The 23,981-nt window shown below is 37.6% G+C and overlaps 1 protein-coding gene and 1 non-coding gene across 2 annotated transcripts in view; both read left to right on the top strand.

Moving 5' to 3' along the window:
* DCDC2 (doublecortin domain containing 2) overlaps positions 1-4,476 on the top strand; it is a 182,046-nt gene extending 177,570 nt beyond the window's left edge. Inside the window, exons 9-10 of the mRNA XM_023761848.1 lie at positions 466-768; positions 4,372-4,476. Coding sequence (XP_023617616.1) covers positions 466-768; positions 4,372-4,476 — 408 coding nt within the window. The remainder of the gene's footprint in view (positions 1-465; positions 769-4,371) is intronic.
* Positions 1,279-1,442, top strand: LOC111827785. Its single transcript, XR_002831513.1, has one exon. It is a non-coding gene; the product is annotated as a U1 spliceosomal RNA (small nuclear RNA).
* Positions 4,477-23,981: the final 19,505 nt, after the last annotated feature.

The raw sequence follows: 23,981 nt of genomic DNA, 5'->3' as shown, positions 1-23,981 counted from the left end.
TGATATTATCTCCACAAAGAATTTCTCTTACCTCCTCCTCAGGGCCAGACACTCCACCGGACATCGGCCACAGACCCTGCAGTATAGTATCCTCTATGCTCTGGGCATTAAGAGCGTTGGTTCTGGAATCACATGCTTAGATCTAATTCTGGCCCTTCCATTTATAAGCAGTGGAATCTTGGGCTAGATATTGATCTCTCTTTACCTTAGTTTTCTAACCTGTGAAATAGGACTACGACAAATCTCACAGGATTATAATGAGAATCAAATGAGAAGATACTTGTGAAGAGTGACATTCAGTAGGCAGTCAATAAAGGTTAACACATTATATACATTAAAGTACTATGCAAATGTAAGGAAGTATTACTTGACTGTAACACAACTATTAATTATTATAATGTGTAGAAAATAACTTCTTACTGTTGAACTTCTTACTGTTACCCATTATTTCTTTTGATCCATCAGAGGCCAGCAGAAATTGTAGACGAGGAAGAAGACGGAGAGAAGGAAAGCAAGGATGGAGAAGAGAAAGAAGAGTTTTCAGGAATGAATGGTGAAGTTGAAGAGGAAGGAGCTGGGGAGGCTACAGCTGCCTCCGAGCAAGCAGAGGAGATGCCGGGGCACAGGGAGGAGCAGGGAAGAACCACTCGTGTTAATGGAGGCACTGATGAAGAAAATGGTGAGGAAATGGATCCTGTCAGTAACGAGCTTCAGGAGGCAGTGGATGAGGAAACAAAGTCTCAAGGAGCTGGCAGTGAACAAGAGGAGGTATTTCTATTGCTTTTGCTCTCTTGTGTGCTTGCATGAATGTGTGTGTGTGTGTGTGTGTGTGTGTGTACGCACTTAGGGAATTATTCATGCACTTAAGACTTGCATTGAAACCACTTGTTGAGTGGGGAAAGATCCAATACTATTTAGTTGACTATATTATTTCAATAAGTTAAGAAGGACTGTTGCCCACCCAGTGTGGCTCAGTTGGTTGAGCATCGTCCCATGCACCGAGAGATCACCAGTTTGATTCCAGATCAGGGCACATGGCCGGGTTGTGGCTTGATCCCCAGTAGGGGGTGTGCAGGAGACAACTCATCAATGTTTCTCTCTCATTGATGTTTCTATCTCTCTCTCCCTTCCCCTTTTTCAAAAAATAAATAAATAAATAAATAAATAAATAAATAAATATTAAAAAAGGACTGTCAACCACTTATCTGACAGTTTATATGTCCATCCGTCCTTGTCATCCATCCATTTCCTCCCTTATTCTACAAAAAATTTACAGAGATACTTACCTAGCAAGGGAGATACCATGATCACGAAGGTGGTTTTCCCAGGGCAAGGCTTATCCATTGCACTCCGGATGTGTTGTCCCTTGCGATTTTCCCAAATGTGGGAAAGTTGACTACATAATTTGAGGTAGTGGGGGACTGCATTCACGCTGTCCCCTGTAATAAAAAATTTTTTTACAGAGGCTCCTAGGAACACATAAAACAAAAGAGAGACATATAAGTAAGAACTACAAGTGAGTTAAGACCAGGGAAGATACAAACCAGCAAATAATATCAAGATCAGTGAGGCATAGATATGATTTAAAGCAGCTGTCACCAACCGGTGGTGCATGGACCATTGGTGGTCTGTGAGGTCTGAAAGGTTGGCGACCGCTGGTTTAAGGAAACCAAGAACATCATCTCTGTTATACCTACCTTACTTCTTTGCTCTATAGAAATATTAAACTTTAATTTGTTTAGCCCACTTTAATGGATTAATTGAATTAAGTGCACAATATGCCAGGCACTTAATAATATATATTTCTATTCATTATACAGCGAAGGTGAAGGAATATGTGTCAAAGCCTCCTTCCCAGCCTGTTTTCCCACCATAGCCCTGGAGCAGGATATTCTTAAGTCCTGGCATTCTTCCATAGGATCAGATGAAATTTGATAGGATAGAATAAGTTAGATGCTGATGAATAGGCTAAAGTCGAGTCTCATAGTATAAGAGGCTATGTGCTCCACAGCATTCTCACCATCTGCTGGTCTGCTTGTGCCCTTCTTTCCTGTCTATCCATCAGCTCAGGGCCCACCTCCCTCAAGGCTGTAGCCTCTAACATAGGCCTTGGTCTGCTCATCCCTGACAACCCAGTATGATGAATGGGGTCGTCTTGATTACTTATTAGTGATTTATCTGTTTGATCTTTCTTAGACCAAGTTTAGTCATGGTAAAATGCAAAATGTTTTTGTGGCCAGGTTTCAGGAACCAGTACAAAGTTGCCTGTAATCTACTGTATGGCTTATGTAAAAACATTCTTAAAAAAATTATATATATATTGATTTCAGAATGAAAGGGGGAGGGAAAGAGATAGAAACATCAATGATGAGAAAGAATCATTGATCAGTTGCCTCCTGCATGTCCCCGAAGCTCCCAACCTGGGAACGTGCCCTGACCAGGAAACGAACCGTGACCTCCTGGGTCATAGGTCGATGCTTAATCACTGAGCCACACCTGCCAGGCTGCAAATACATTATTAACAACTAAATGAAAACACTCAATGTGTCTCTCATCTTGACTCAGCATGAGGTACTCATGGCCCTATTCTATAAGAAATTTCCCATATGTAGTTCTACATGGTTATTAAAATTTAGCTAAAATTTCTATTCTGAGGTTGTTTGTAGCTAAATTTAAAAAAAATAATTCAGTCAATTACATGATTCCCTTTATCTCCATAAGGAAACAAAATTAATTTCTCTAGGAAGGCAAAAGAAAAAAAATGTTTCTCAAAGGAAGCAAAATCTCTTGTCTGGGGACTCATATAGGAAACACAATAATGCAAACTGTCATGAAGTTCTTTGTTATTATAGTAGCCTTTGATGAATGCTTAGAGCATAAAATCAAAGTATAAATTCTATGTGGGACAAAGATAGTAAAATCCAAGTATGCATTTTTCCAGTAGCCTAGCTTCATTTAATGTTATGACCCAAATAGGTTTTTATAAAAGTGAAACCTATAAAACCATGACATAAAATTAATTTTTAAAAATAGGCCTTTCATAGGAATTGGGTATCAGTCAAAATCAAGGTTATATAATTTGAAGAACAAATATTAGAAGTATATATCGAGGGTATGTATTGGGAATCAAATGAACAAGTGCCTGATATGTGACTAGTTAGGGATTTTAAGGACTATACACATGCCTAAGACAGAGCAGTTACACTCAAGAAATTCAATCTTTTTTGACTCATCTCTCTTAAAATGATATTTTGTTTTTATACTATTTGTATTAGTATAGGTACTCTAAGCAAACCAATTACATGAAAAGCCAGATTTATATGAATTATAAAATATACATTAATAATTAGAATTTTCAAAAGAATTCTTTATTTATAAAATGACTAAAAATTTAGTTCACCATGTAACATTTTGTTCCACATAACAGTTCTTAAGCGAAGTGTGGTAAGATTGTAGGAAACAGCAGGAAATATATAACAAATACACAATAACCAACTGACATTTGTTGTTCTTGCACTGTGTTCAAGAGACACTTCATGAGAGTTATTTGAGAATGTGAAATAAGAGATAGTTCTGGTAACGTTTTTTTTTTCTTTCTTTTTTAGAACATAAATCATGGCCGGTAGGGGTGGGGAACTTGGAGCTGGTCCTGTTCTCCCCACACAGGTGGCCATTGGGGGCTGTAGAGCCTCCAGGATTCCATGGAACAGAGATTGAGAACCTCCTAATTCTAATCTCACCCCCTTGGTTTTCAGACTAGTGGGGAAAGACAGACTAAATAAGACAATATCATTAATAACATAGGAGAAGTCCAAGTGGCAAGGACAAAGGCTGCTGTTGAAGCAATGCTGCCTCTGTGTTTTCGTATCCTGTCCGGCTTTTATCTGCTTGATATTTTATGCTACTTGGTACCATATTCACAAAGAATTTGTAAGCTTTTGTAGAAAACTAACAGAAGAATAGCTAGTATGGGACTGGATTAATGAGACATGAGGGTAGAATTGCTACATGCTTCTCTTCCCTTTTCTCTGAAAATGTGAAAATGAAAAGTATAAATATGCTATTGAAAAACTCAAAGGGAAATAAAGGAAAACATCAAGAAAAATAAAGCCTGTAGCACAGGAAATAAGTATATGCCCTCCTTAAGGCACAGAGTGGGTTATGGTTTCAGAAAGGGCTTCTGTACAAGTGGTATTGAGACTGGTGTGTTCACTGGGTGATGATAGACTAAAACACAGAGGAACCTGAGGAACTGGTCTTAGTTGAATATTTATATAGCTCAATGAAATATTGAGTAATTTTTTCCTTATAAGTTTTATTATCTTTGTAACTAAAGAGCTAAATATCTTGTTTTGATCTGTTTTCCTCCAGGTTGACTTAGACCCTCAAAGACCACCAAGGCCAGAAGTAAAAATCACTGGTCCACAAGAAAATGAGGACAATGAACAAAACAAAGACTATGCTGTCGTAGCATAGATGATTTTTAAAAAGAGAGTGTATTGATTTTAAGAAAAATGAAGGGCTATAATACTTGAATAATAAGGATATAGTCCTTGCTAAACATGATGTGACAATACGGTTGAAAACTACCTACTGAATTTTAAAATTAGAGATTTATTGGAAAGACCAGATAACTTTGAATAGCTACTAAAGGAGAGTGACTTCTCATTATGGGATGTGTTTTTAGAAGTCATTTAGAAAATTAAGAGATCTAGATGGAGGAGAATTTGACCTGGAAGACAGTTGGGTACTTGTTTTTGTAAAGGATGAAAAAGAATGGAATTAATCCTATTATATACTTTTTAAAAAATTTAGAAGTGAGATTATTAGATGACAGCCTATGCTAAAGCACTTATCTAAGAAGGCATAGCATTTTAAATGATAATAAGAAAGCAGCTTAACAATAACCCACAACCGTCGGAGGAAAGCATGTACTATTTTTAAAGCAATAAACTATTGAATAAACAATTTATAATTTAGTTTCAGAGATAATTTGGAAATGGCAGTAGATTAAAATGTTTCCATGACTGTTGTATTCCATTCTTTCTTCCTCCTTAGCCAAAATCCACCTTAAAAGAATTAAAAAGAAGGCAAGATACTCATTTTGGAAGGAGGAAGTATTCATTCAGTGTATTAGTGATTAATATTGTTCCTCCCTTAAGAGCTTCAGGTTTTAATCCTTGTGGCTTTCATAACACATAACTCAGGAAGGAATTATAAAAGAACATCCAGTTATATTACTGAGCCTAGATTGATGGTTTGCAAATTCTGGCATTCTATGGATTTTCAGTGACCCAATCTACCTTTACCAATAATATACCTCTATTCTTCCTCATGTTAGGGAACTCAATATTGGCTGTTCCAAAGATTGAATTTGCTCCCATTTTTTACAAAAGGAAAATGTAGGCTTATGAAGAATCTGTCACTGCTCAATTTCACTTGCTTTTTGCCTTATTTCTATTAGGACTGCCTTGTCATATTTTGTCCCTAAGGATATCAGCAAATATTTATTTTCAAGCCAGTTATATTTAGACTTTCTAGCAGATTCCTTTCTGTATAATTAGAAGTTATCTGATAGAAATTGTTGAAAAAAAGTTTTAAAATTATCATAATGAAACCAGTTCCAATTACTAGTTTGTGGACTGATTATATTTACTCACAATTGCCTTGTTAGGTATATATGGAGAAAAGCATAGTTGTATTAGTTTGTTTTTTAATTCTCAAGAGATAAGGCAGTTTTTCCTTAAATATAGAATTAATATATTTTTGTAATATTAAAGAATATTTTTGTTATGTAGAAATTATAAATTTGAAATTTAAATTGCTAGTGCTTTCATATAATTCATTATCAATCATAAATTTAAAATATTTTCCCTGCCAGATTATATAACCAACCATTTGGAGTCAGAGTAGTTATATAAAGTACTGAATAATGCTATAGAAAATGGATGTATTTTTTCTAGCAGCTATTTTAATACTTTCCACAAATAGGAAGTAGAAGGAGACACCATAATGTATGTAACAGTATTAGAAAGAGACAATGATATAAGAATATATTAATCTGGGAAAATAAATTATAAATGGGGCACTATATTTCTAGTTTAAAATCTAGACTGTGCTGTCTACTAATAGGTGTATTTTTCAGATGGGACAATAACAGCACCATAGGCTAAACGCAATAATCTTGTGCTGCTAGGGAAATGGACTATGTGTTTTTTTAATGTTAAATTCCCATACTAATACTGGGCCTGGGGTTAATTATTTTAAGTCATTTATAAAAATAATAGATTAAATATAATAAATTATAACTAATTGTCAAGGTTATTCCTTCTCTTTTCTTTCTTTAATGAGTTTTTTCTTTCTCTTTTCTTTTTTTAATATCAATATTCTGTGTCTCTTTTTTTTCCTTTCCATCATACTATAAAGCTTAGATTTGCAGGAACCTTTTAGAATCATCTTAATGGAAAACAATGTTATTTTACATTAAAACCCAAGTTTGGCATTTTAAATATATTTCAAGAAGGTGATAGTCCACAATAACTGGAGAAAAAATTGAAAAGTGGGGATGTGGTACTTCTCTTGTATATGCATATAAACTAGAGGGGATGAACAATTAATCACTTTTAAAAAAAGACTGAAATATGCTGTCTAACCATGGAAGAAATCATTCACAGAGAATGAAAATTGTGGACACGATTTTGGAGATGACTTTAACATAAATAATGAAAGTTATTTCACCTTCCAAATGTGGAAATTTGTGTGTGTGTGGGTATGGTGCTCTCAGTGGCCTCAGAGTAGCTCCACAAATTGAGTCACTAACAGATTTGAGGCCATTATGCGAGTGAGCAATAGAGATCTTCCTTTGGTTTTGGGTATTGTTTTATAGAGAGAGGGTGCTATGAATATTCATATAGCTTTTATGTGATAACCAATAAAAGGCTTTAAGATATTTGTTTTTAGTGATAGATTTCAGTTTTAATTTTATGGAACTCTTATTAATCTTAATTTGGTTTATGACATTTGTAAACAAGTGGTTTGTTGGTTGAATTGAAACATTAGGAGTTCTTCAGATTAAATAAAGGAGATGTTAACTGAAATCATTTTCATAGTAAGGATGTTTCACCTGTTTTAGGGTCTGTTAAAATAACTATTGAGAATTCGTGGGCTTCTGGTTATAAAACATGATACTATGACCATAAGGTAATTTTGTTACTCATTTTTTTCCTATGGCCATAGGGTGACTTTTTATTTATTAAAAACAAAGTTTCTAATTTTAAACATTTAGTTAAATTTATTAAAGCATTTTTGGTTATGTTTGGGGGGAATATTTGAATGCCAGACTCATATGATGCTCCATGCATTCTGTCTAATTCTGAGTGTTAGTTCCTGCTATCGTCTATAAAAGACAGAACTAGCCCATACATGTGTGTGTGGCTTGCAGTCAGCCAGCTCTCTCTGTAGGCTCACAGTTGTGAAGCCATACTAATAGAAAGTTATTCATACTGATTCTTCCAACTTATAGCTCATAAGCCAATATCCTAGAAAATTTCACTAAATGACCTATGTTCTTCACAAAAGATGAAGTTAATTCATCCAGGAAACATTTGTGTTTTTAAATTGTGGCTGCAGAACAACAGGAGGGCATCTTCATCTTATTTACTGACTCTCCTACAGAATTAGCTCTATACGTTCATATTTTTTTTTTTGCTCAGTATGTAGCAAAAACAAAATTTCAGAAAGTTGAATAGATTAGTTGCTAAACAGAAAGCATGACATCTGAACTTGTGCCAATCTGAATAGAAATAGACTGTATAGATATACACATATAAATAACACGTACTTGTACAGACGCACTCACACACTTTAAAATATTGCAAAGGCCTCTTCAGGCACAGCGTTGTTAATAGAGGAAGTCTCTTTTGAGAGAAGCAGTGCATACAAACACATGGGGAAGAAATGCTAAGAAATGACGTATATCATGGTGCTTTAAGACTTGGTTCCCAAAGACTTTCAGAGATATGAAGATCTTCTCAAAATAAGAAAGTTATCAGCGTTTTAATGAAAAATTTTTTCCAAGGGAGGGCTAAGTAGATATATAGTCCCGTTTTCCTGAATTAACTGCAGCATATAGTTCTTTAGTTATTTTGTCATCACTCTTACGTACAATACACGTTAGGCACAGAATGTTTCATACCAACACAGGTTCTATCAGAAGGTAATTACTGCTTGTGTGTGATTTACATAAATGTATAGAGGACTCTTTGCTAACAAGCAGCCAGTTCATTGCAAATAGAACACAACTAGACCACTGGCTGTCTAGTGTTGAAGTTCAGAGCAGAAGCTTTGTAGCTTCCTTGTGTGCATGTGGTGTCCTAGAATAGATCGATTTTTTTTTTAAAAAAGGTTAGTCTATTTATTTAGTTTTTGTTATTAATATCATATTTTTTGGTAAATACTATAAGATTTTTGCTTTGCAGAAAATATCCTGATATATGGATGGGTCTGATCTTTGTTCTTACCACATGAAATTAGCGTATTTCCTACCATGAAGTCTAAGTGACTTGGATGGAGAATGAAAGTGTGTCCCCACAAGTTGATAAGGAAGAAAAATACTGTTTATGAAGAAGTATACCATCCTGTAGAATGTGTGGAATCAGGACAGACTTTTAAAATGTCTGGATAACCATAAAGCATCTATCAAATCAGGAGGTAATTATGGAGCTAGTTTCATTGATTCAACTTAGCTTAAATCCATGAATAGTACCAAATGAATTATCTGTAGTTTCATCAGCTTAAACCACATAGTATAATTGAGTGTTTGAGTTGTGTCACAAATGTAATGGCATATGAGAAAAGGGAATGCCTATAGTCAATTTTAGAAGAAGTTTGGAGAAAATCTAGTCTGTGTTTTTGCTTCATTGTTTTTCTTGTGCTTTAAATCTTTAATATGTACAATGATAATGGGTGATTATCAATGTAAGTAAAGATTAAGTTGAGCTCATGGTTTTATATGATTTATCTTTAGAATTTCTTTGTAAAGAAACTTGTTGGTTTTGATCAAGTTATGAGCATTTAGGTTTTTACTTCTATGTCAGTGCTCACTCTAAACCATTAAAGTTCATTGTATAAGTAAATATATCTGTGTTTTTAAAATTTAATGTGTCTGGATGGTATATTGTTTATGATGTTGTGTTGCTAATAGTTCATGTATTAATTCTTTGTATGACATTTTTCACAAATGCTATAGAAACTTTTTGATTTAAACCATGTAGAAATTTAGCACATTAAAAGATTATTCTGTTTCTATTTGGCATGGATATTAAACTTCATTATCTAAAGAAAGCAATTTGTATATCTTCATATACATGTTTAGTTGGTAAACATTTTAGATATATATTTAAAAATCATTGGTTTTTCTTTTATGAAATGGTATTAGAGTGACACAGGTCCAGAAATTCTGTTATAATAAATATATCTTTAAAAACAAAGAATAACTTACACACATTACACATTATATATAGATAGCTATAGGAATAAATTTACAATTTTATGAAGATATTGGCTAAAATTCTGCTTCAGTTTGTGGAATATTCATTGCTTTCATTCCATTGAATTAAAGTAGTTTTGATTTTTTTCCCCTTCATGTTTGAGAAACGAAAGCCATTAAATACAAGATTTTTGCCTTCTTGATCTTGATATGTAATAACAAAATATGTGTGATTTAGGATACTAACTAAAGAGAAGACACTATTGCACCTCTCGAGCAGTTGACCTTCCTGTGTTTGTTAAATAAGACTGAAAAAGCAAACCTCCACAGTGAAGGAGGCATCTATATTGCCAAAGTCAAATCTCTTTAGACTGTGTGGCTAATCAACATTAGAAACTTCCCATAATCAACAGTGACGGTATTGGAATTTCTCCAAGGTATGGTAAAATAGCTAGCATGCATTGGTTATAAAATTCTTGCTTATGAAAATAAACATATAGTTTTGCAGGTTTCCAAGTGTTTCTTTTCCCCCTAATGGGACTTTAATCTGTTGACTCATTGCACAGGTCTCTCAAATGCCAACACATACTCATCTTCCATTAAAGAGACAAATGAGGCAGGAATGGCCTGCACTTCAAATGCATTTGTTTAGTAATAACAAAGTTGGCTTAAAAAACAAACACCCCCCCCCACCACACACACACACACACACACACACAAAACGCCAATAAGGCATCTCCCCTTGACTTCATTGTATTTGTTCTTTTTGGCTATAGCCCTCTCCCATCTCCATGAGCAATCTCAAACACAGTCGTAATCTTAACAACTACCTACATGCTCATGACTCTGAAATCCGGGCCAAACTTCTCTTCCCTGAGAGCTCCAGACCTGGGTATATAAATCTCAGTTGGATATTCCTTAGTTACCTCAAACTCAAATGTTTTATTTTTTGATAATGTGTTTTTATTCTTACATTAGAATAGAAACATATTAGAATAGAAACATGTCCTGGTTAATGGTGCATCTTACTGCTCAACTAGAAACCTGGGAGTCATCTTAAAGTATTGCCATTCTCTCTATGTCAAATTAGTCATTAAGTTTTATGTTGTTTATTTATCTAGTACTTAGAAATGTTATTTCATTGTTTATTAGTAGGCATTTCCCTCATCTTGTTTTTTGGCCTGAGGGTTTTTCATTTATTCACATGCTTACCTCATTTTTCTACTAGGTTTTGGGCTTTTTGTTATTGCTGTGAAGGGCTTTTTGTATATCCTTCATAACCGTAGCTGGTTATGTGCTTTACCAATATCTCTATCAGCTTATGGTTTACCTTGTTTGCTTTTCTAAAAATATTAGCCTAGAGAAATGTTTTCATATTGATGTAGTCAAATATATGAATCTTTTTATAATTTGGGGGGGTTTTGGAGTTTACTTAAAAAATTTGTCTGAATCTCAATGTCAATTATATTCTGTAGTACTTTCTAATTTTTTTTAAAGTTTTGCTTTTCACATTTAGGACTTTATCTGTCCAGGCATGTATTTTTGTGTGCACTGGAGTTAGGGGCCTAATTTTCTTATACTTTTTCATATGGGTAACAAAATATCTTAGCACTATTTATTGAACATGCTGTCCCCCCCCCCATTGATTTGTAGTCAGAAATAAATCAAATTTTCATTTGTATTTGGGAAAGTTCTTGACTCAAGATTGGAGGAGATTCCTATTATGGACTGAATTGTGTCCCCCCAAATTTTTATGTTGAATTACCCAATCCCCCATGTAACTGTATCTGGGGACAGGGCCTTTGTGGAGGCAATTATGGGTAAAGAGGTCATAAGGGTGGAGCCCTAATTCTACAGGACTAATGTCTTTATAAGAAGAGGAAGAGACACCTGAGCTCATGGAGGAAAGGCCATGTGAGGACACAGCCAAAAGACATCCATCCACAAACCAGGAAGAGAGGCATCACCAGACACCAAATCTGCCAGCACCTGATTATGGACTCCTACCTCCAGAATTATGAGAAAAATAAATATCTGTTGTTTAAACCCTCAGTTTGTGATATTGTGTTATGGTAGCCAGAGCAGACTAATCCAAATCTCCTTGCTGGGTCCTAAATTATATAATAGGGATTTATTTATTTATTATTTTTTGGTCAGTGAATATAAAAGAGAAAATCGTAGTTTAGAATTGCCCCCCCCCCAACCCTCCCGCCAAAACTTCTCTTTGTTTTACTCTCAAGATAACATTAAGTTTTTATCCACATTGGTTTCTTGGTCTTCTGCTAATGAGCTGCTATCCTTTGAAGGGGATTAGATTGGAGGCTGTATTAGTGGAGAAGTGGATCCAAAGAGGGCTGCTTGGGGTCCAGCTCTTCAAATGTAATCTGGACACTGCTTCTTCCCCTATGTGGTGACTATTCTTTTATATCCAGGACTAGAGGCCCAATGCATGAAATTCATACAAGGGGCTCGGCCCTCGCAGCTGCAGGAGGTTGCCTCAGCCCTTAGAGCCCTGGCTTGGTCCAGAAGGTCATTCAGCTGTCTGGCCTAATTAGCATATTGCACTTTTATTATTATAGATAGTTGACAATAGTGAGCTACAATGGGAAACATGTCCCATCTAAAGTATTGAAAAGCAGGGTTCCTCTCAAAAATAAATAAATAAATAAATAAATAAATAAATAAATAAATAAATAAAAAATAAATAATAGCATGCAAAAATGATCATTACAACGTGCAATATGAACAGGCATGTTGTACTCCCATGTTTTATCCCTTCCTTTTTTTTGTAACTTTTAGATAATGATCTTTGGGGATGGGAATGACCCAAGTCTAGAGGTACTAGCTCTCCTTGTGATAGCCTATTTAGTTTTTGTATTCATAGATGAAGGAAACATTGTTCATAAAAAATGGTCTATAGAAGAATGTTTATCCGTAGATTCTGGCCTGATATTCTGTTTCCATTTTGTTTTACTAGGCTCCTTTACCAAAACTTCACTAAATTTTAAATGATGATAGCTTTATGATAAGAAGAGATGCCTGGTTGAGTGAAACTCCCTACTCAATTAAAAATATTTGTCTCACCCAGCCAGTGTTGCTCAATGGTTGAACATCAACTCATGGACCAGGAGGTCAAGGTTCAATTCCTGGTCGGGGCACATGCCCAGGTTGCAGGCTTAACACCCAGTAGGGGACATGCAAAAGACAGCCGATCAATGATTCTCTCTCATCATTGATGTTTCTATCTCACTCTTCCTCTTTGAAAATCAATAAAAATATATTAAAAATATTTTGTCTTTTTACTCATAAAAATTTAAGATCAACTTGTCAGGTTCTGTGAAAAAGCCTGTTGACATTTTTACTAGAACTGCATAGGTCTTTATAATATTGAGATATCCCATCTATAAATTTGAAGCATCCATTTATTCAAGCCTTTAGAAAGTCCTTCCAAAAATTGGTATAATTTTTAAAGTAAAGATCTTAAACATTTACTTCCAGATATCTTTAGTTCTGTGGCTATCATGAATGGAATAATTTTTTAAATTGTTTTGTTTTTCGATTATTTATTGATATGTAGGGTCGGCATTAATTTCTATAAACTGCTTTTCTATTTAGCACCTTGCTAAACTGTTGTTATTACAAGTGTTTTGTAAATTTCTGTAGGATTTTTATGAAGACTATATTACCTGCAAATATAACATCTTTTTCTGTTTCCATCTTAAAATATTTTTTCTTATTGAACTAGCCAAAACAAATTGAATGGAAGCAGTAGCACATATTTTTGTCTTTCCCTGACATTAAGAGAATGCTTCCAGTATTTAACATTAAATGTGATATTTACTTATATTTTTGGTAGATACTTTATATCAGGTTAAATTGCTCTTTTATTCCTAGTTTTCTAAGAGGCGTTTTATTTGAAAATTCTGAAAGGATGAATGATTCTGAATACATTAAGATTTTTATTATTATTTTCTTTAGTTTTTTAAATGTTGTGAATTACATTAATTTTTTCCAAATGTTCAACCATTCTTACATTCTTAGATAGCTATGCTCATAGGCTCCTAGAAATATCATGGGCCTTTTGGTACCACCTTAGCTTCTTGGTGGTAAAAAAAAAAATCTATCCAAAATAAAAATCCAGTCTTGCAACATTCATAGGGTCTCAAATTTATGTTATCCATATAGTATGGGACGCCTAAAACAAAGGATGTACATAAAAGAACCATGAGACCTCTAGGACAGTGGGAAAGGAAATGTAAAACCTCTACAGAGACACTTCCACACCCTGGAATATAATCATCTCACACAAAATAATCCACAAACGGCTCCCTCCCCAAAATGCTATGCAAGTCACATAAGGAAAGGACCTTCATGAGGTCAAGGCAACAGACACAGTGGGGAAACAGACACCCAAGGAAGTAGAAATAATAACTTTTAAAGTCTTATGGGTCTTTAATATTTAAATTTAAGTATGTTCAAAATTCTTAAAATTATAAAATGGATAGAAAACATAATAAAAGAGCAGGACCTCATAATAGACAAAAGATCAAATTTGAAAAACTAAGTAGAGCTTCTAAAAATGAACACCAGTCATTTTCTTTCCAGCTTTACTGGGGTACAATTGACAAAAGATAACTGTATACGTTTAAGGCGTGTAATGTGATGATTCGATATATATATATATATATATATATATATATATATATATATATATTCCTATTAATTCTCCTACCAGAATCAAGCTAATTATTTTCTCACTTCTGCAGAGAAGAAAATAATAGTAGTTACTTTGTTGACCTGGAGGATGTAAAGAGAGAATGCAATTACAACACTCAGCACAGAGCAAGCACAACGCAGCTGTTAGATATTATGGTTATTAGCTTTCTGACTTGGTTTTTGGCACCTTCTTTTTAAAGCTCTGCCAACTTTCCCTGGCTTCTTACTGCTTCTTTACTATCCACCTTGGAGCCAGAATTGATTTTTCTTGGGGCTTTGCCATTATTGATAAAAATACTCCCCAAAGCACTATTCATCTCTACCTATATTACCTTGGGCTGGCTAGGTTCACAACCTATTTCTAAAGCTGCTATTAATTTTCAGGATGTGTCATGTAAAGATGGGGAAGATGGGTTGATGGTGATGATGGTGTATGAGTGTGTGGATGTATGAGAGTAGGATGGATCAAGCTCTTATTGCTTGATGTTCTTCATGCTGGCGTTGGTTTTTGGTAAGCTTCACAATATTGAACACACAAGCTGTTTTACGTGTGAAATTCAGGGGTTTTGTCTTTGTATTTACCTGGGAGACTTAATTACTGTTGATTCCATCCCATGTGGAATAGCCATAGATGAATGCATATTGGAAAGTTTCTATTATGCAATATGGTTATCAGCATTAGGCTTCCTCCGAAATACTAATGGGTAACCAGATACCTGTTTGGACATCATGTTAGTGTGAAGTCTTAAAAATTATCATCTTTGTGTTTAATAAAATATTTATTGCGCTCCCTGTAATGTACAGCACTCCGCCTCCAACTCCGCCTCCCCATCTCTCTGCATCTGCACCTTAAGTGGCTCCACACAGTGAGGGGCTCACCAGGGAGCCACCTGCTTTCTGGTCCTTCTTTGTGCCTCTGAAAGGCAAAGGAAATAAAGTCAATGATGACGACTTGGGCTGTTCAGATGAAGAAATGCAACTTTGCCCTTCATTTCTAGGAGTGAAATTTTTAAGTCCACTGAGATTATTTCAAGCTCCGTGTTCTAATATTTATTTTCTGAAGAAAATTTCCTCAGAAGAGTATCTGGTTACTAGCCACGGAAATTGCTTTCCTCTCTTTGGCTGGAGACCATCATCCTCAAACTAATTTCCTGTTTAGTGTTCAATATTTGAAAGCAGGAAATTGTCATAATAAATAGGAAGCTTGAGATGATGGTAGAAGCACATTCAGAAATTTGGTTGCTCAGGAAATCATTTTTGCCTACTTTATTAAAAACCTAGACCTTATTTAGCATTTTGCCCCTCATTCTTATTCTCATCAATAGCCATTATCAGAAGCGCTTTATTAAATATTGAGCTCTGCTTGGCACTATGAGGAAGGGATTGGGTCCCTGTCCACTAGCAGCTTGTAACAACTGTAAGAACAAAAATGACAGTATTAACTTGATACTTAACTCTTGCTAAACACTCTGCTAAGCATCTTAGTTGGTTTTAAAAAAAATTCTCATAACAGACATATGAGGAAGGTACTATTATTACTTCCATTTTATTGAAGTGCATGAGACACGAAGTCAATAATTTGTTCAAAGTCACACGACTGGTGCATCAAAGAGTCTGGATTCACCCCTTCCCAGCTTATGTTATCAATGTTCTACTGCTTCAATGATCTAACCTGAAAACTGGAAAGCCGAGAGAGTGTGCACATATAGACCAAAAATATCAGTGTGGATGTATTATCGCACACTAGACGTAAGCACATTTTGCAGGATGAGGGTGAGGAGGAAATTGGGGGAAATGCATTTTGAGTAGCAATTCTTCTGTCTTCAAAAGAGTGAACTTCTACAAGGAGACTATTCATTTTCAACTTGATTGAAGGAATAGGGTGAGGCAGACAGGGAAGCAGCCTAGGTTCTGTTTTAGAAAAGGACACAGTTGGCTGGGCCACCTGGAGAGGTCGGGGACCCAGTCAGCTGGTCTGCAGGAAGCCAGGTCAGCACATGGAGGAGACCCAGCTCCTGGAACGGGCTTGCTCAGCCAACTCAGCCAGCTGCACTGTATATATGACACCAGCCTGGCAGGGCCTCGTCATGACAAGTCCATAGCCTTTTGCATGTCACCAGAGGCAGGTGAATGTCAATCAACCATCACACTTGTTTAAGCTTTTTATCCTAATGTTGGAACAACATAATCTAGTGACGCAAATGCCAGCCTAGGATGTCAATAAAGTCAGATTCTATTCTGGTCTTTTCTGGGATAAGTCGCTGGTTGGAAGGAGCAGTCATTCTGAGTAGCTGAAAATAACTAACAAGACATTTTAATGAGTTAATAAATCTTTCTCACTGAACTACATGGAAAGACATGAAACATTACACTCTAGCTACTCACCAGCCTTAATTAACTTGATGTTGAAAAGGTCACTGCCCTGTCTGGAGGGTTCCAAATCACTTCAGACCTGTCAGAAGGGATAACTGTAGGGTTGACAGAAAATGTGTACACAGGCAAATGCGAGCCTTATGCCTTCCCCTGAGCCTTACATGGGTTCATTTTAAATGAGCCACACCCTAGGTAATAGCAGCTGGCATTTATTAAGGGCTAGCTCTCTGTAAGTCTTTCTTCCAAGTGCTTTAGATCCATTAACTCATTTAACCCTTATCAGCAATCCTGGTAGGTACAAGCTGTTATAATTATTGATAACTGAGGAAACTGAGTCACAGAAGGTTGTAATGATTTGGCCAAACGTTTACGGTCTGCAAAGTGATAGAGCTAAGTTTTGAAAGTATAGAGTCTGAGTGGAGAGTCTGCACGCTTAACCTCAAGGCCTTGATGCCTCCCTCAGTCAGGTTGGGCTGTGCTCCCATAGTTAAAAATGCATAAGCACCTGGCTGGTGTGGTTCAGTGGTTGAGCATCGACCTATGAACTAGAAGGTCATGGTTCGATTCCCGGTCAGGGCACATGCCCAGATTGCGGGCTCTATCCCCAGTGGGGGGTGTGAAGGAGGCAGCCAATCCATGATTCTCTCTCATCATTGATGTTTCTATCTCTCCCTCTCCCTTCCTCTCTGAAATCAATAAAAATCTATTTTTAAAAAATAAAAATTTATAAGCAACAGCATGGATGGATCTGGAGATGACTATGCTGAGTGAAATGAGCCAGTCAGCGAAAGACAAGTACTATATGATCTCACTTATATGTGGAATCTCATGAACAAAATAAACTGATGAACAAAATAGAACCAGAGGCATGGATTTTTGGAACAGACTGACGGCTGTCAGAGGGGAGGGGTATGGTAGGTGGTGAAGGGGACTGGATAAAAGAAGGTGAGAGATGAGCTAAAGAGTATATATGTATAAACCATAGATACAGACAACGGTGTGGTGATGGCCAGGGGGTAGTGGGGGCAGAGGCTGGGTGGAGGTGGGCAAAGCAGGGAGGAGAGCGGGGACATCTGCAATAGTGTCAACAATAAAAATAAAGTTTAAAAAAGTGCACAGGCCACCCATGGGTTTCAAGGCACTAAAACCATCCAGGAATTCCCTAAATGCATTTTAGGCTAGGTCAGAGCATGCAAGGCCTCAGGTGCTGCATGGGAAATATGATTCGTACCCATGTCACACAAAGTGGTGGAGGTCACCAGGAGGTTGGGTGGGTGAGAAAAATGATTGCCATTTTTTTGAGCTAAAACGCCTCACTTCAGCAAGCATTTGTTGAGCTTCTCCTGTGAACTAGATACCGTGTTAAGTGTTGCGCAGAAATACGAGTAAGACACAGTATCGACTTTCAAGGACCTCACTGATGAGCAGGTTTGCCTTTTATAAAATTTCTAGGGAAACAAAAATAGCAGTTTGGACTGATGGGTAAACTCAGCACTAGGGAGTCGCACCTTCATTACTTGTGCTGATTCCCATGTAGAAGTAATGTGTATATTTCCTGCTGGCTTTTTATGCTCTGTGAAAGTGCAGAGCTCTGTGATAAAGGACATGTTTAAACTAGGACGTTTTGAATGGAGATGAGATGCAGCTACTTTCTCATCCTTTCCAGAACAATCTATTCATGGGCGGGGGGGGGGGGGCGAGGTAAACTAGCATTTACCTCAGTGTAAATGCTAGTTTGATCACTTCTGGCTACATGTTCTTGGCTGAACCTAGACTCCCTTATGTATAAAATGGAGAAAATAAAAGTAGTCACCCTTTGAGTGCTTTCAAGAATAAATTAAATGGAAAACTGCATGGCAATGTTTATCACATTGCGTGCAACTGAGAAAGCTCTCAATACGCGCAAGCTCTTCTGATTGTTTTCTTGGCATTGTTCCTTTTCTGAGTTCCATCTCCTCAAGCAGTACTGGAAAGAGACTCTCCAGCAAAACAAGGATTATAGATCCTCCCCTCTCCACCTGCCCCCGCCCCCAAAGGCAGATAAATTGGCCCAGGGGAAAGATATAGAAAGAACAGGCTCAGCATTTCTTGCTGATATCTCCATTTATGAGAAAGCAAAGGAGGTAACAAGGGAGCAATTCCTCTGGAATAGACTCTGCAGTTGATGCTGTACTGGAGACAGAAACCTTGAGAGAAAGCCAAGGCCACCTTAAGTGCTAGGGCACAGAGCACTCCCTCTCCTGTCAGCTCCCTTCTCTAGGGTTCGGGCCCTGCAGCTCTTCCCACGGGGGCTGCTCTGAGGGGTCTCCTACTATCCTCAAGCTTTCCTTCTCTGGCCTGATCTTGGTCTTCTGTAGGAAACCTCAGCCTCCACCATGACTCAGCCTCATCCTCCTGTCTGGCCCGTTGCACAGCCCTAGAGGGAGCTGTTCACATTGCAGCTGGGTAGCTTTGAGACCTTGTCACTACAGATGCCAGTTCGCCCCAGGGCTCCCAGCTGCTTCAGTGACAAAGCACTGAATACAGTTCTTTCAGGTGATGCGCCCACCCCGCTCTGGGAGTTTGTATGTGCTGTTGCCTCTGCCTTGAAAGCTCCTCTCTCTCTCTTCCCATAGTCCACTGCCCACCCCCAATCCCCAAAGGACCACATTCCTCCTGAGGCCAGGATCACTCTGCTTCATTTCTACTCATATTTCAAGATGAAGTTTAAATACCATGTCCTCAGGGAGGCCTGCCTGAAATCTTATCTAGAATAAATCCCTTCGTGTAAACAAAATCCCTTGATGCTTTTTATTTTATTTTTTAAGCCTCTAATACAACAGTGATTTGCTTCAAGTCTATATAAAGGTCACGGGGTCAGACACTGTCTGTCCTGGTCTGCACTTTGTGAATATAAACAGTTCTGCCTTCCCCGGCCTCCCCACCTCTCTCAGAGGAAACCTTTTAATATTTCCTATTTGAAACTCTTCCAGTGGCTTCTTCCATAACTGTAAATAACATATTTATTATTTCCTGATTTATAACTGAGACAGAATGACTGATTTCCTACCATGAAAGATGAGGGTTTAATTTAATTTCTCTACATCTCATCCTCCCTCTCTTCTTTCCAAAGTTTGCGATGTCTCATCTTTCGTTCTTTCATTGGGTTATGTTTATAACTGCACACTGTAATGGAGGCCATTGTTTCTCTTTGTAAATGTGAGACAATTACCCTTGACTCCTCACTAAATTAGATGAGGGTATTAGTATTTCTACCATAATCTCCTCTTAATCCTTTTCCCCATCTGCTTTCCAAATTTTGCTACTTCTACCTTTATTTTAATATCTTCAGATTTACCACATATGCAGTCTCTTTTATAATCATTATTTAGATTTTTCTTTTGTCCATAGTTTGATTTTGAAAGTTGGGAAGAAGTAAACAATTGGTTGGACTTTGTAAAATGTTTGTCTCTGCAGAGCTCCTGGGGCACAGCGTGCCTTTCTTCCTCTGCTGGGTCAGCGCCAGCTCTGCTTCTACTAGAAATGAATGTGCCCAATAGGAAGGTCAAAGTTCAAATGGCTCCTTCGTTCTTACACTCTATCAGCTCTTCCCCATGACTCCACAATCATGCTTCATATTTGGACCATAATTTCCTTCTGCAGTTTATTTTAAGTTTTTATTTTTGGAGTTTCTATGGTTTTTACTTTTTCTTTTTCATAGAGCATATCTATCTCCTGTAGACTAAAAGTTACCTTACCATCAGTTGCATGGGATCACAGTTTTTTCCTTTTCCCAATCTAAGTTTTATTGCTTGGTTCATATTGGTTGTTCTTTCTGGAACCTTGTTAGATCCTTTTTATCTTTTGTGTTCTCAAAATTCACAGGAATGTTTCATTTTTTTATTTGGATTTAAAAAATTTGTTATTAAATTTATTGGGGTGAGATTGGTTAATAAAATTCTATACATTTCAAGTGCACAGTTCTATCATACATCATCTGTATATTGTCAAAAATGACTTTTTTTAAACCATTCACATTGCTGAATATTCAGCAGGCACTTCCAATGTTAAGATTTCTGTATTCTACAGCCTGGAGAAATTTTCTTCTATTATTTTATTAATAATTTCTTCTTCACTTTTTTTCTGTTATCTTTTTCTCTTTGACTTATGCTCTGTCTTTTACTTTTCTTTGCTTCATAATTTTATTTTATTTTTATTTATTTATTTATTTATTTTAAATATATTTTATTGATTTTTTTACAGAGAGGAAGGGAGAGAGATAGAGAGTCAGAAACATCGATGAGAGAGAAACATCGACCAGCTGCCTCCTGCACATCTCCTACTGGGGATGTGCCCGCAACCCAGGTACGTGCCCTTGACCGGAATCGAACCTGGGACCTTTCAGTCCGCAGGCCGACGCTCTATCCACTGAGCCAAACCGGTTTCGGCCATAATTTTATTTTTATGGGAGGTATTTTACTTTTGGGAAAATACCTTCAACTTACTCTCTTATGAATGTGTAAACTATTTGATATTCCTTTTCATAATGTTCTATTTTTATCTAACTTACGCAATTTTTTCCTGAAGACTAATTAGACATTTTAGAGTTGTCCTATGGTTTCTGAAATACTTATATTTCCCACAGAGTCTGTTATTTTCTATGTATATCCTCTTTCAAGATGCTGGTTTTCCTCAGATGTCGTGGTTCTGGTTGTGCGTTCCTATTTAAGAATGAAGGGCCAGGTGCTTGTGCAGGGCTGCTGGAGACAATGGACTCTGCTCTCACTAGGCAGGTGCAGCTCTCCCATCCGTCTCCCCCGGGAATGAGAGGTAGGACTGGTAGCTCTGTCAGCGAGCAGGGCTCATTGGCTGGAGGATTTTGCGTTTAGATGGAATATGGCAAGATAGCCATTAGACTGGACTCCCCCAAGCCCTAGTGTTAGATTGAGGAGAAGGTCTGCTCTGGGGTACTCATAGCCATATTCTCAGTCTTAGTCCAAGTGTGCGAGCAGACACACGCACACACACACACACACACACACACACATCCATTAAATATAAAAAATCTTTTAGTCTCCCTATTAAACATCTCTTTTGTTTTCTGTAGTTCTAGCACAATGTCTAGCTCTAGGTTAAAAAAATGCAATAATTGTTTTAAATGACCCTGTAATAGTAGCACATAGCTTTTATGTATTTGCTCTTGAGGGTTCACCACTCATTAAGTCATGCTCCCTGTACGCAAGCAACTAATAGTCTAGCTTCTAATGGAAGAAACAGATGTGTAAACAAATCACTGTAATAAAGGGAGATAAGTGCGACAGAATGTGTTTGTACAAAATGCTGGCACTTGAGGAAGAGACATTAAGTCTGAACTGGGAGATGGAGCGGGAGTGAGAGAGAAAGATGCACAGAGAAGGTGACATTTCCAGAGGCAGAACTGATAATGAACGAAAGTGCAGCTGCAGCCTGTGAACCAGGCTGCTCAGATTTGAATCCCGACTCCGTCGTCACTTACTGCTTCTCCTTAGACATGTTTTCTTTGCCTATTTCCGACTGTGTCAAATGGGCAAATGATAATAGCCCCAACTTCCTATGGTTTTAGTGAGGATTAAATGAATTACTATACATAAAATGCTTAGTGGTGCCTTCCATTCAATACATATTAGCTCATTATTATTGCTCTTACTATATTTCTTGATGTGGCCTTGAATGAGAAGTTCAGTAGCCGGAGAAGGGGCCCATGGTTATTATTGGGAAAGTAAGCTTTGTGAGTGCAGGCACAGTGGCAAGAAAATGCAGGCACATTTAGGGGAGAGAGTGGCTGAGTATCACTAAGATGCAGGTTCCAGGACATGTGCCAGAATGAAACTGGGAAGGGATGGGACAGGTCACAGGAGGCCAAGGAAGTGCACGGAGGAGCTGCTTACACATCTGTCAACAGTTTTCTGGCTTGAGGTCCCATGTACTTATGCATTGCATAAGTAAGGCAATTAACGAAGTTAGGGAATCTATAACCTATATAAATTTAAAAACTTCTAGGGACCCCATTCAATAGGTGGCATGGACAATTAGGAATGTTGAGAACCTATAGGACCATCTCCCTGAAGATGACAGTCAGGAGGTGTCAGGATTAAAAATAATTGAATGAAAAAAAATCATAGCCTGGGGTGGGTGGTGGGTTAGGTGGTCCTTAGTAAAAGGGGTTAGACTTGTAGGTAACTTTGAATTCTAGAACTTGGTCCAATGTGCAGAAGGGTTAGAGAGGTGGGTTCTGGAAAGACATAAGGGTAATATTTCTAGACATACAGAGCCATCATAAGATGTGGTGCTTGCCCTCTGAGGCAGTAGGGTCCAGCCACTGAGGTGCCCAAACGGATAGAAGTTGCTGGATCAGTGCTGACATGAGGTGGTGAGGTGGGCGGGGCCTTCTGCCTGGGGTGGGCCCACATAAGGTTTCTACCAACTCCATGTGCCTCTGCTTACATATCTACCGGCCAGACCTCCTGTCTCAGTTTCAGCGCCTTCTCTCCCACCTCTGTCCCCATCCATAGGTATGTAGTTTCACTTTCCTCCAGAAGTTTCAGTACAGACAGGAAGGCTTGGCTCAGTGCAAGCAAACAGGCTGAGGCCAATGCTCTAAGAGCATCTGGTACGTCATACCATTAAGGTCTCCCCTACCAGGCCTGAAAATCACTTTAAAAAGCATTTGGTCTGCTACTCCCTGCCCTCAGATTACCCAGGGCCTGTACTTTTTTCAAAGATCAAGTTGTATTTCCTATACCAATCAGCCTCTTTTGCTTTCCTACAAGATCCCTCAATCCCTCTTCCTTACAAGTCCCCACTCTCTCAAAGCCCGGGCAGGACAGGAAAGACAGGCTAGGCTGAGCTACTCTTTCAGACCCAGCTCCTACTGTATCCATCTCGATTTCTTTTAGGCCTTTGAGGAATAGAGCTTCTTTTTAGTGGCTGCCAGTATGCTTGTACCTAAAAGCTCTCATACCCTACAGCTATTATTTCTCATTTTGAAGGCTTTTAAAAGTCATCTGGCCCTGGCTGGGTAGCTCAGTCTGTTAGAGCATCATCCTGATATGCCAAGGTTGCAGATTTGATCCCAGGTCAGGGCACTTACAAGAATCAACCAATGGATGCATAAATAACTGGAACAATAAGTCCATTTCTCTCTCTCTCTCTCAAATCAATCAATGTTATTTAAAAGTCAAGTCTCATCCTCAGAGACTCATTGGTACCCAACACAGAAGCACGCCTGGGAGGCTTCAAATGCTATTGCCTTGAACAGGTGCTCGGGGGCTTGCAGAAGGCTTCAAAGAATAAAATTAAAATGGTATTTCCACGGGGAGGTAGAGAACGTGAGGAACTGGAAGGATTTCTCCCGAATCTGGCCAGTGGTCCTTGCAGAGGGGCCGAT

The sequence above is a fragment of the Myotis lucifugus genome, unplaced genomic scaffold, assembly GCF_000147115.1.
Source record: "Myotis lucifugus unplaced genomic scaffold, Myoluc2.0 scaffold_220, whole genome shotgun sequence".
NCBI lineage: Eukaryota > Metazoa > Chordata > Mammalia > Chiroptera > Vespertilionidae > Myotis > Myotis lucifugus.
This window is presented reverse-complemented; position numbering and strand designations above follow the sequence as displayed.